Below are 12,163 nucleotides of genomic sequence, written 5' to 3' on the forward strand. Positions count from 1 at the left end.
GTTTTTTATTTTAAGGACGGGGGGTTTTCAAAGTGAGACAAAGCATAAAGATAGACACTACTTAATTCATTAGTTTCTTCAACTCGTTCAACATTTATCAGACAAAGGATAATAATGACAAATAAATAAATAAATGAATAAATAGATAAACAAAATAAAATTAAATAATATAATGTAATAAGATTAATTTTGCTTTATTCATTTATCCATCTAGTTATTCATTTATTTACAGAGAGGATACTGTATACCTTTGCATTCAACACGGTGAGTCTTTATTTGCATCAGCCTTGCCTCGGGAACTCTCGTATTTTTGACGCAACATCGTGAACATTCCTTTCAGAAGCCTTTGTTATTATGTTCTTTACGCTCTGTGGCTTCTGTATATTAGTTCCTTCCTATTGTTCTTGAAAGACTTTTTTTGTTCCTTCTTTCTCCCTTTTTTCGTACATTGTTTTTAAGTAATAATTTCATTTTCTCCTTTCACTTCTTCCTACATACACGGAAAGGTGAGTGGGTGGCGATAGGCAAGTGAAGGAAGGCGAAGGAGCAGGTAAGAAGAAAAATGAAGGTTTGGGACAGTGCATGACAGCTTTAGGGAGAAAGACGAGAAAGTAAAAAAGTAAAAGACAAGGCTGTATACTTATTTATTGATGTTTTGCTTGACTTTGGCCTTCTTCCTTCAGAATACCGAACACTTTAGTAATAACTATGTAACCTAATGTACTTAACGACAAGAAATTCATGTACGGTTACGTTAAGTAGTGATATTATAGTCTAGTGAATTCCATGTCTTAAAAAAAATAGTGCCTAACATCTGAAGTAATGAGCTGCTTTTTATATCGAGAACTTCTCTAAGTCAAGGAACGTAGCTTCAAAGTTTGGGTGTCTTACCTCGACTACTCTTAACAGACTATAGGAAGTTAATGGTGTTTTTAAGGATGTTTTCGTGATTCTGCTGATAGTTACCATTGATTCTATATCGTTCATTCAGGTTAGCGATTGGTGGTGAAGGTAATAGTGATCAGTGGTTTTGATAGGTGTTGAAGCCACTGGTGATGGTAAATATAGGGGTTATATTAATATTTATGGTGATGGAGGTTAGGGGAGCATAAATTTGAGAGTAACGAGATTTTTTTTCTCTCTGTGTCTTTATTTGACATGAAAGAGACAAGCTATGTATACGAGTCTTCTCCATTTGTTTCTCTCTCCTGCATCTTCTGGTTGAGTTTCTGTGAGATTGTATAAGGAGAAACATTGGGTTATATAAATATTGGTGAAGGTTAGGGAAGCTGTATAATTTTCAGGGTAACGTGGAGTGGTGAAGATAATTATTTTTTTCTCACTGGTGGGAAGAATTGGAGGCCTCATAATGTTGGTGGTGAAGTGGTGTTGACTAGATAATTGTGGTGACGCTTAGGCTCGTGGAGATAATGGTGGTGATATTGGTGGTGGTGAAAGGTGGCGCTTACTGACGAGGAACTTCATTAGCGGTGAGGCTTGTGGTGGTGGTGGTGGTGATTGTGGTTGTGATGATTGTGTAGCATGGTGATGGTGATTGGTGAGTGAAGGAAACGAAAACAGAATACTTGTGGTGATGATAAGGATGATAGTGATGGTGATAATAGTGGTTGTGGTGATAGTGTCGTCTAGTAGTGGTGAATGGTGACTGGTGGAAACAAGAATACGATACTGGTTGTGATGACGAGTAGTTCTTATGTTCTTATACTCTTCACTCACTCCGCTGGCTACAGGCCTTGGTAACCCTTTGACGCTGCTATGACGCCACGCCACTCTGCTCCCCTACAGAGTTTACTAACAATGACCATTAACAAGACCTGGAAGTGACAAGTTCTCGGCATTAATAGTATTCCCATCATTTACACCGCCTGTCAATTACATTCATACAACATTAGACGAAGTGTTACTAACCTTCCACACGTCCCTTCTGGAGTCAGTGGGAATGGAGTGTTCCTCTTTGTTTTAAAAATACAACTGCAGCTTCACTTCGCATTCGGAACATTGTTTGAATCGGAGTCTCGGTCCTCTTCCACCAGGGCCTGTTGTCTTCTGCGTGCTTTAGCTTGGCGCTCCGTTTACTGGTTACTGATGAATTAAAATCCTCTCGCGCTGCCGTTTAAGCCCGATATCGTTTCTGTATCCTCATAATGTCTTAAACGATCTTGACTCTTATAGCCAGTATTTTGAAGAGCCACAGAGATAAGTCAGGTTCTCATTGGTTTCTGTCGCTGATGATGAAGAAAACACGTTATACTGCCACTGTCAGAATCATGAGCATATCCCTGAAAACGATAATCACTTCACCTGGCGCCTCTTAAAACGTAGTTGAGACAAGGCGCCAAACGTTTGAAATGCGATCCCTTACTTACAACCTTCCCACCTTCTCTATCTACCTTTGTATCTTCACACATTTCCTACCCTCCCTTCCTTCCCTTTCTCCCCTTACCATCTATGCTTCTATCTTACCAGTATCATCCCACGTTACCATCTTCCCTACCTAATATCTTCCTTCCTTCCTACCTACCTTTTCTTCCTTCCTTCCTTCCTTGCTATCCTCCACAACTATGGCTACCTTGTCCATCCCACCACGTTACCATCTCTTAGTATCTTCCTTATCTTCTCACACTCCCTGCCTTCCTTCCTTCCTTCCCTATGCTTCCCTTCCCACCTTCCTTCCCATCTCAACACCTATGACCCTATCTCGTACCATCCCACCAGTCGCCACCTTCCCACCTACCTAAGTGACCTTCCCACCACTAACCCTTCCCGCCCTTTACCTCCACGCCCAATAAGGCCAACCCCTCGTCCCCTCCCGCCCTCCCTTACCTCCTCTCGCCTCTGGACTCTCCCACGACCTTGCTATCACAACCACCGCTGCCACCAGTCGTCCAGTGCCACTTTTTTATAAGCTTCCAAACCACGAATGTCCCAAGGCAGACACACAAGGGCCATTAGGGTCACGTCTGGAGCCAAATCCCCTTCCATGGTCAACTGCAGAAGGCGCTGAAGGGGAGATACGCATCAGTGAGTATTCTGATTCTTCCTCTTCTTATGTTATTATTACTTTTATGATTTTTCGTTTAATTTATTTTTCTCTTCTTCCTAATCTTTCTTCCCCATCTGATCCTCCTTTAACTTTTCTTCGTCCTCCTCTTTCTCCTCTTCTAATTTTTCGCTTAATTTATCTTCCTTCTCCTGGTCCTTTTTCCTCATCTAATCCTTCTCTAATTCTTCTTCTTCTTTCTTCTTATATTCGAACTTCCTCCTCCTTCTCTTTCTCTTCCTCCTCCCCTCTTTCCTCTCTTCTTTATCCTCCTCCTCTTCCTCTTCGTCATGGATAAGTGAAAACCACACGACTGTGAAAGTAACATTATGGAAATTGGGGGTGACAAAAAAGCAGACGAGAATGATAAAAATAAGACAAAGGGAGATGAAAATGAGAGATAACAGAAAACAAAAGCAATGGATGAAATAGGAAAAGGAGATTAACAAGGAATAATGAAGAAAAGAAAAGGGAGTCAATAAGAGAAACGAAATAGGATATGTTCAGACACAGGATAGGAGAGAGAGAAAGAAAATTAATAATAAAAGAGGAAAAGGGAATTAGGAAGAAAGAAAAGGGGTCACACCTGAATGTTAATTACACACCTGACTCACGACCAGGAGGGATGAGGACCAGGTCTTAATTCTGTGGCGCCTCAGTATCTGTTAACGAGTGAGTGAAAAAAAAAAAAGAAATAAACTCACCTCCCTTTACTATTCAAGGTTGTGTGTGTGTGTGTGTGTGTGTGTGTGTGTGTGTGTGTGTGTGTGTGTGTGTGTGTGTGTGTGTGTGCGTGCGTTGTAACCTTAACTAGTAACCTGGCTATGCTCATAAAACTTATTTCTTCTTCTTCTTCTTCTTCTCATTCTTCTACTTCTCTTTCTCTTCCTCTTGTCTCCTTCCTAGTTTATCTTTTTATTCTTCTCCTACTTCTCTTTCTCTTCCTCTTATGTCTCCTTCCTAGGTTATCTTTTTATTCTTCTTCTTCTTTTCTTCTCTTCTCTTCTATCTCCTCGTTCTCTTCTTTCTCCTCCCCTGTTTTTATTTTTTTCTTTCTTTTTCATTCTTCCTTTTAATTCCAGTCTTTCTTCGTGACTTATATCTCGTTTCCTTCTTTGTTTTGTTTTTACGTTCAGACAATAATAATTTAATCATCCCCTTCTATTCTTTTCTTGATTTATTTTTTCCGCTTATCTCTCTCTTATAATTGCACGATACCTCTACGCCTCTCTCTCTCTCTCTCTCTCTCTCTCTCTCTCTCTCTCTCTCTCTCTCTCTCTCTCTCTCTCTCTCTAAGGGCGTGGTACTTAATGTCTGCTGCAGGATCCGGCGCCACCAAGAGACAGACGCAAGTCATTCTAAAACTTGTACTCTGCTCTCCTTTTCTGTCCTAATCCACTCTGGCCCCCTCCCCTCTTTGCCTCGCCCTGGTCTAGTCACATGTTTTTTTTTTCCTCTCCCTCTCCGTCTAGACCACTTTAAACTGTCCCACTCCTGTCAAGTCCTACCTCTGTCTCCTCTACAGCCTCCTCTCCTCTTCTTTACCCTGTTCTGTCAATCTTGTTCTCTTTATCTCCTCTGCTTCGAATACTTCAAACTGTCACCCTGTCAAGTAGTAATCTCGTCATCATCGCCTTAATTTAATGGCCTTTTTCTTCGTTTTCTGTGGAGTAGAGCCTTGGTAGTTACTTTTATTTCGTTTATGTAAATGTTTCTGGTTTTGTGTTGTTTGTTTATTATAATGTGTTATGAGAACCCTACGTGTGTTCAATGAAATATATGTCTTTCTACCTATACGTGTCTGCTTTCTCTCTCTCTCTCTCTCTCTCTCTCTCTCTCTCTCTCTCTCTCTCTCTCTCTCTCTCCTTCATTGTTTGTCTAACGTTGCTCTATATATCTTCAATGTCTGTTTTGTCCTACCAGTCATAACCTCAAAGTCCTGTTTGTGTTTCTTGTGCTATGCCCTGTTCTCCTGCGTGTGTCTGTGTCCTTGCCCCGTTCAGTGTGTGTCTAGTGTCATTAAGTTTCCTCGTTGCCTATTTCCCCGTCTAGTCATGTTCAGCAAGTCCTGTTTGAGTTTCTTGTGCGGTGCTATGCCAGTTCTTGTCCTGCCTTGTCTCCATGTGGTTGTGTCCTTCTTGCTCCGATCTGCGTCCCCAGCGTTACTGTATCCTCTTCCCTCGTTTTGTTTGGTAAAATCCTGTCTATGTTTCTTGTACTGTACTGCCCCACTTCTTGCCGCCCTAGCCGTCCACTTAGTATCGTTCAATATCCTCCTCCATTTTGTCTCGTCCAGGTATGTAAAATTGGAGTTCTATTTTTACTTTTTTTTTACTTTTTTTTTTTTTTTTACTCTTCCTCGTTTCCGCCTGGTTCCCGCCCTGCCCCGCCTCGAGACAGATGCTGCTGGCTCCGTTAAGGTTAGGTGTCGTCCGAGCCCCATCACGGATATAGATACCACACTGCTAGTCCAGTTTTTGCCACCTTGCTCGAGCTGTACGACTCTCAAAGTAAGCACCGCATTCTCAAACGTTTCGGCTTCCTATCTCCACTGCTTCTGACGGCTCCTACACAGTGAACGTTATTGGGGTTCTCAAGGGTGCTTTCGTGATTTTTTTTACTAATGGTTTGTGAAGGTCTTTGCATCATCAGTGGGATAAGTAATGTGAGAATCTGACTTATTAATTCTGTGGCTTTTGAAAATGGTCCTTATCAGAAGCTAGAGTGATTAAGGATACGAGTTTAAAGAGAATTCAGTATAATTTTAATGTGGGTACTTTACTTCACTTGTTTCTTTACTTCATTCTTCATCATTATTTTCCGTCTCACTCCTTCCTCTCCGCGGCCTTTGAAAATAGTCATTATGAGAACATGAAGTGCTAAGAATACGAGTTAACAGGAAGTCAATACAAAGTTTATGGTGTTACTTTATTTTACTCATCATTACTTTCTCTCACGCCTTTCTCTCAATAAATACACCCATTATGAGGGGCCAAAGGGTTTAAGAATACGAGTTTACTGAGAATTCAATACAATTTTCATGAGTACAACTTAATCTCTCTTGTTTATTTACTTCATCACTTCATCATTACTTTCCCTTTCATTCCTTCGCTTTTTTTTACCAATTCTATGTATATCCTATGTTATTTATGTTAATGCGCGTTTTTTTTTTTTTTTTTTACGTGTTATGGAGACCGGCAAAAAAAAGAAAAACTGAGAGAAGAGAAGAAAAAGAAAATACCCGCTCGTTCTGTCGTTTTTAAAAGTAAATCAAAGAAAAAAAAGAGAGAAAATGTTGGTCAGTTTTAGTTCCGGAAATACAATCAGTTCTCCTTCCTGGAAATCCCCGAGTGGTGTGACGGTCAGCAGGGCGTCACCAAAGCCTCATCAATAAGCAAAATATACCACATCAATTATTCACAGCCTTCCCTTCGATAATTGAGCAGTCCTTCTATTCATCTTCCTTCCTTCTTTAGTTCCTACCCTCTTTCCTTCTCTTCATCTTCCTTAACCCCTTTCCCCGCCTCACTCACTCTTTCATATTTCCCTTTCTGTTCAACTTCCTTCTTTCCTTCCTTCCCTCCCTCCTCCCTTCCTGCCTTTCTTGCTTTCCTCCCTCCTTCCTCACTCACTCGCTTTCACCTTTCTCTTTCAGTTCAACTCTTATGTTCCTTTCCCTCTCATCTTACTTTCTCTCACCTATATGATCAATCAATCTCTCTCTCTCTCTCTCTCTCTCTCTCTCTCTCTCTCTCTCTCTCTCTCTCTCTCTCTCTCTCTCTCTCTCTTTTCTCTCTTCTAATTCTATTCAGTAACAAGTACACACACACACACACACACACACACACACACACACAAACAGACTCACACTTCTAACCTTGAGACATAAAAGCATTATCTAAGGCCAGAGAGAGAGAGAGAGAGAGAGAGAGAGAGAGAGAGAGAGAGAGAGAGAGAGAGAGATGGGAGACTGTAATATTATGTTTTTTTTCTTTCATTTCTTTCTCCTGACGGTGAGAAGAGGGGAAGGGAAGGGAAGGGGAGACCAACTTCTGAAGGTGGGGGGACAGGTATGTCGTTTTAATTAACCGGAGCATGACGCCGTAACTCGCAGGTGAGGCATGAGATGAGGCATTGTGACAGTGACGATAGGAAAACAACAACAAAAAAATAAAAAATAAGAGGGATATTGTTTTTAAGACGAAAGGCGCAAAAGATGGAGAGAATGGATGAGGGATAAGAGAGAGAGGGAAACAATGATAAAAGGAGGTAAAGAATAAATAAAAGGAGGGACAGAAGGGAGGATGTAAGAGTGAGAAAAAGAAGAGGAAGTAATGAGAAGAAAGAGAAGGGAGAAGGAACTGAGTAAGAGAAAAAGAGGGGAACGTAAAGAAAAATTTGAATAACTAAGAATAGAGAGGAGAAAATTAAAGGAAGAAGAGAGGAAAGAGGGATATGATGACAGAGAGAAGGAGGAGTGGGAGGAAAACTAAGAAAAGGGAGAAAAATTAATATGGAACGTTAAAATTCACACACACACACACACACACACACACACACACACACACACACACACACACACACACACATGATAATTCTCTCTCTCTCTCTCTCTCTCTCTCTCTCTCTCTCTCTCTCTCTCTCTCTCTACTATAGAAGCATCTCATCTCGGCCGGAAGAGAACGTAAGAAGCACGGGAGATGGGAGTATAAGCTGCCTGACCCTGACGAGAGTCCCTCCCCCTTCTCTCTCCCTTCCCTCTCTCCTTTCCTTCCCCCTAACACTGTCGTTCCCTCCTTCGCAACAGAGATATAATCAGTTTGTAGAGGGAAGACTAACCAGGTGGATGGATAGTTAATGTGTGGGTTAGTGTGTGTGTGTGTGTGTGTGTGTGTGTGTGTGTGTGTGTGTGTGTGTGTGTGTGTAAAATGCGCGCCAGTATGGTTACCTTGCGTTGAGGTCGGGGAGGGCGTGGTCGAGGCCACGTATTTATATAAGGCTGCCTTGCATGAAGAAACCAGTCTACTCCAGGCAGTCAGCGAGTGAACGTTATGAAGGCTCTGGTAACCTCCCACTCCTCCACTTTGTTTACTACGCCGCGAGTGAAGGAGTGCGTGTGCTACGTGTGGCAGTGTGTGCGTGTGTGCATGTGTGTGTGTGTGTGTGTGTGTGTGTGTGTGTGTGTCAGGCTGGCTGGCTGTGGTGCCGCAGCGAAGGAAGGAAGGATCTTGCCGTGCTGGACGTGCTGCTGTACAAGTGAAAGTGTCAGGATCAAGTAAACACTCAAGGATAAATGATTTGCCAGCCAACCTTAAGATGGTGGTGGTGGCGGTGGTGGTGGCAGTAACGACGGTGTTTACAGGAGTCTCCCTGCCTTGCTTCCATTCTCGCCTCCTTTGCTATTTATTCGTCTTTAGCAGTGTTTTATTCCTCGATTATTCATGTCTTCTCGACCAATGTTTTAATGACTAGCTCGGCCTCAAGTCTATAGGAACGCCGCGCGGACGTCACCGTCCCTGCTCGCCGCATCAGTGTGCGGTGCGTCGGTTTCCAGCAGCAGGCGGCGCCCCGCTACCGCTTAACCTTCGCCGCCACTTGATGGCGGAAGAGACGCTGCTTTCCTGCCTCTGTTCAGGGTTTTGTCGGAACAATTTTCTCTTTGTGGCAGCTTCATCTTTCCACACTTAGGAATAGGAAACACATGGACACGCTTCCTTAGGTTCTCACAGATTGCTCAGCAAGATCTCTGAGGTAACTGTTCACGATTTGCGAAATGTTCAACTCTGAAGCAACAGTCGAGCAGCTTCGTCCCAAATATCAAATGCAAAATGCAGCTACGAGGTTAGAATTAGAATTAATAAATTTTGTTGTGTGATAAATGTGAAGAAGCAGAGCGTGGTGCAAGCGTCACTTGCCTCCCAGGTATGGCGGAGGCAGCCTTGTCCAGTACGAGAGGCCTCCGACTGGCCAGGATGCTGCAGGGGCCTTTAGCAATGGCGTGTGAGACGGCTACAACTTCAGCATAGTAATACGTCCACTAGTCGCTGAAAAATCACTCAACTGAGGGTCATCCAGACAAGTGTTGACACACACACACTCATGCACTCACACACCAGGAAGGGAGCTCGGCAGGGAGCAAGAGTCGAGGCGAGTGACTGCAGCAGCGGTACAGCCGCTCGCCGCCACCTTGCTGTTTTTATCCCCTGCAGTGACACATAAAATAGGTCATAAGGTGACATTTCCTTGACGGTGAATAAAACTGTCCCGGACCCCGTGGACCCCAAGGCCTTTGGGCAGAGCGGTGGCGTGGCGGGGAGGTGACGATGCGGGGCACAACGCTCTGAGGGAAGCAGCGGTCAGCTGGCGTGGAGGAGACGCTCCTCGTGGAGGATAAGGGTGATGAGGATAGTGGGACAGACAGACTATCATGAATTTGTGCATGATGTGGTGTTTATAGTTTCCAGTGTAATGACTGGCCGTAGTGGCGAGGTGGAGGTGCACAGTACACACCCCAACAGCGGGATGGGAGTGGCGGCGTGGTCAGCGTCAGGTACACGTGGGGGCCACACAGGTAGGCAGTAATATACACACATGCAGCATGATGGGGTTGTGGTGGTGGTGCTCACGGTGTGATAGTAATGAAAGTATTGTTGTCCACAGGTGCTGCTGGTGCTGGTGTCCCTGGGGCCGGCCTGCTTGGGTCGGCCCACCACGGTGGTCCAGTTCAGCCCAGTAGGAAATTCCCCAGGCATCGCTGCGGGGTTTGCCTACGCCTTCCGTGCTCCAGCCTCGGCTAACATGCTGCCGGCAGCGCCAGGCTCGGGGCGCTCCCTCCGGCCGCCGCGCCTCGCCGGGCCCTCCATCTTCAAGACGCAATACCACAGCCAGGACGAGCTGGGTCAGTACGCCTTCGGGTACGTAGGCGACGCCTCCACCGCCCACGAGGTGCGCACCTCAGACGGCGCCGTGCGGGGCTCCTACACCTACCTGGACGCCGACGGTCAGCTGCAGACTGCTAACTACATCGCCGACCACAAGGGCTTCCGCGTAGAGGCCACGAACCTGCCCACGGCCCCGCTACCAGAGGACCCCTCCCCCTCCCTGCTGCCGCAGCCCGTGCAGGCAACGCCCGAAGTGGCGGCTGCTACCGCTGCCCACCTCCGGGCCTTCGCGGAGGTGAAGGCCGCCCGGAGCAGGTGAACCGTGCCTCCTCCACCCACGTCATACTTTCCCCACCCGCTTTCCTCTATCACCCAACTCCTCCAGTCACGCCTCGCTACACCACTCGTTCACATATTTTCCTAAGAGCCCCACCGCCCCTCACCGCCCCTACCTAGCGCCCACTCCGGACCCACCAGGAACCAAGCCTGCTAGCGCGCGTGCAGCGGGCACCAGTCTCTCTGCTGCCTGGGAGGAAGCGTGACCTTTGCGGCGGATGACTGGCAATGTGACAATCAGCCAAACCTAGATGGCGGAGTTTCAAGGTGGTACTCCCTCTCCCTCCCTCTCCCTTCCCTCCTTCCCCTTCCCCCATGGCTGGGCTCTGCATGTAGATAATAGGTTATTTATTGTAGCCCGGCTGTCCTCACCATAGTCCTGAGGAGGCATTCACTTGCTCCAAAAGCAGTATTATTTCCCAGCTGCCCCTAAGTCTGCCCCCACCCTGGCCGCCGCGCCCGGGGTGTCGAGGCCTCACCGTCCTGGCGCCCTTTACTACGAGTAAGATGTATTGTTGTGAGATTTTAGTTCGAATAAAATCATTATAAGCAAAAGTGTACTTCATTCTCCAAAACTCGCCTGAATCACGCCATATGCTCCCAGATGCCCAGTAGACTGTGTTCTTAAACATTCCTGCACCTACCCTCCTTCCCCCTCCCCCCCCTTTCTCTCTCTCTCTCTCTCTCTCTCTCTCTCTCTCTCTCTCTCTCTCTCTCTCTCTCTCTCTCTCTCTGGTTCCTTCACTCTTCTTGGTATGCATCGGTAGCCTCCAGTATGAGATAAAACTCAGCAAATTGCATCATGCCGAGATGGAGATGGACAGAGGGCTGAGGGGCGAGGGAGGCTGAACCGAGCTGTGTATCACGCCTACAATGAGCTGACAGGACACTGACACCCCGACAGAAAAGTCTATGGGTAAGTTAAGTATGTCCCAGCTCTGAGGCAGCACTCCTATAAAGAAAGTCTAGAAGCAATATGTCTTATTACTATATTAATTGTTCTCTTTGGGAACTGACACCTTCAGTGGGCCTTTTTTTCACTTTTTTTTTTTTTTTGTTTCTAAGGCCAGACACTCTCTTACGTATATAAAATAGAAAAATGAATTGGTAAAATAAGCAGGAGGCATGAAGAGTAAAGGAAAGAACATGCTTGAAACTTACTAACTTCGCAAGGCTTCAAAAAATCTAGTGAAGCGCTCTCCCAAATGTTTGGTAGTGTACTGGTGTTTCAAAAGTGATTTCATGATTCTAGTGGCATTTTTTAAAGATTCTGCATCATCAACTGAGAAAACACATGTTAGTTAAGAACCCGGTGATGGCATCACCAACAGAGAACATAATAATGGTACTCACGAACAGATGACTTGGTTGCTGGCCCAGTGAAGTAGGAAATTGAGCCGCGCTGCTAATCTAGTAATTTACCAACTCCGCTTTCCCACCAGTTCCCTAACATTATAGGGAGGGCAGGAGTCGAATAAATTGGGAGCCGAACGACTCATTAATATTCACCGAGTTCCGACTTGGATGTTCACGGCTTAGTTGTTGTAAAAGAGGCAAAGGAGTCTCAGCTCATGTTACATTATTCTGTGTTTTTCTCCTTCATGTTTATCGTTTCTGGCTTTAAATGTACTGATATTTTCACTTTCCACTGACCGTCACGTCCTGTACTTATGTAAGGTGAATTTTCTTTCCTTTCTCACAAACACACAACTGTATGTTTGACCGGTGCCACAACCCTTGATTCTCTCTAAATCACTCTCTTTATAACACTCGTGCCACTCTACATGAACAATAAGATCGTGAGATTTTAGGCGATTCACTGCAGTATCATTTTCGTCATAAAAAACACGGCTATTCCCTCAATGCAAGCTTAGGACCTGTCACT

General features: G+C 45.1%; 1 protein-coding gene across 2 annotated transcripts; it reads left to right on the top strand.

Moving 5' to 3' along the window:
• The first annotated feature begins 7,987 nt into the window (after positions 1 to 7,987).
• LOC135108048 (cuticle protein 6-like) lies at positions 7,988 to 10,833 on the top strand. 2 transcript variants are annotated; one of them, XM_064018633.1, is made up of 2 exons: positions 7,988 to 8,124; positions 9,722 to 10,833. In XM_064018633.1, the coding sequence occupies exons 1-2, from the start codon at positions 8,113 to 8,115 to the stop codon at positions 10,259 to 10,261; spliced, it is 552 nt and encodes a 183-aa protein (XP_063874703.1). In that variant the 5' UTR covers positions 7,988 to 8,112; the 3' UTR covers positions 10,262 to 10,833. The 2 variants fall into 2 exon arrangements, with proteins under 2 accessions (XP_063874703.1, XP_063874702.1); XM_064018632.1 differs by having other exon boundaries at positions 8,055 to 8,171.
• The last annotated feature ends 1,330 nt before the right edge of the window (positions 10,834 to 12,163 follow it).

Source organism: Scylla paramamosain, chromosome 16, assembly GCF_035594125.1.
Source record: "Scylla paramamosain isolate STU-SP2022 chromosome 16, ASM3559412v1, whole genome shotgun sequence".
Taxonomy (NCBI): Eukaryota; Metazoa; Arthropoda; class Malacostraca; order Decapoda; family Portunidae; genus Scylla; species Scylla paramamosain.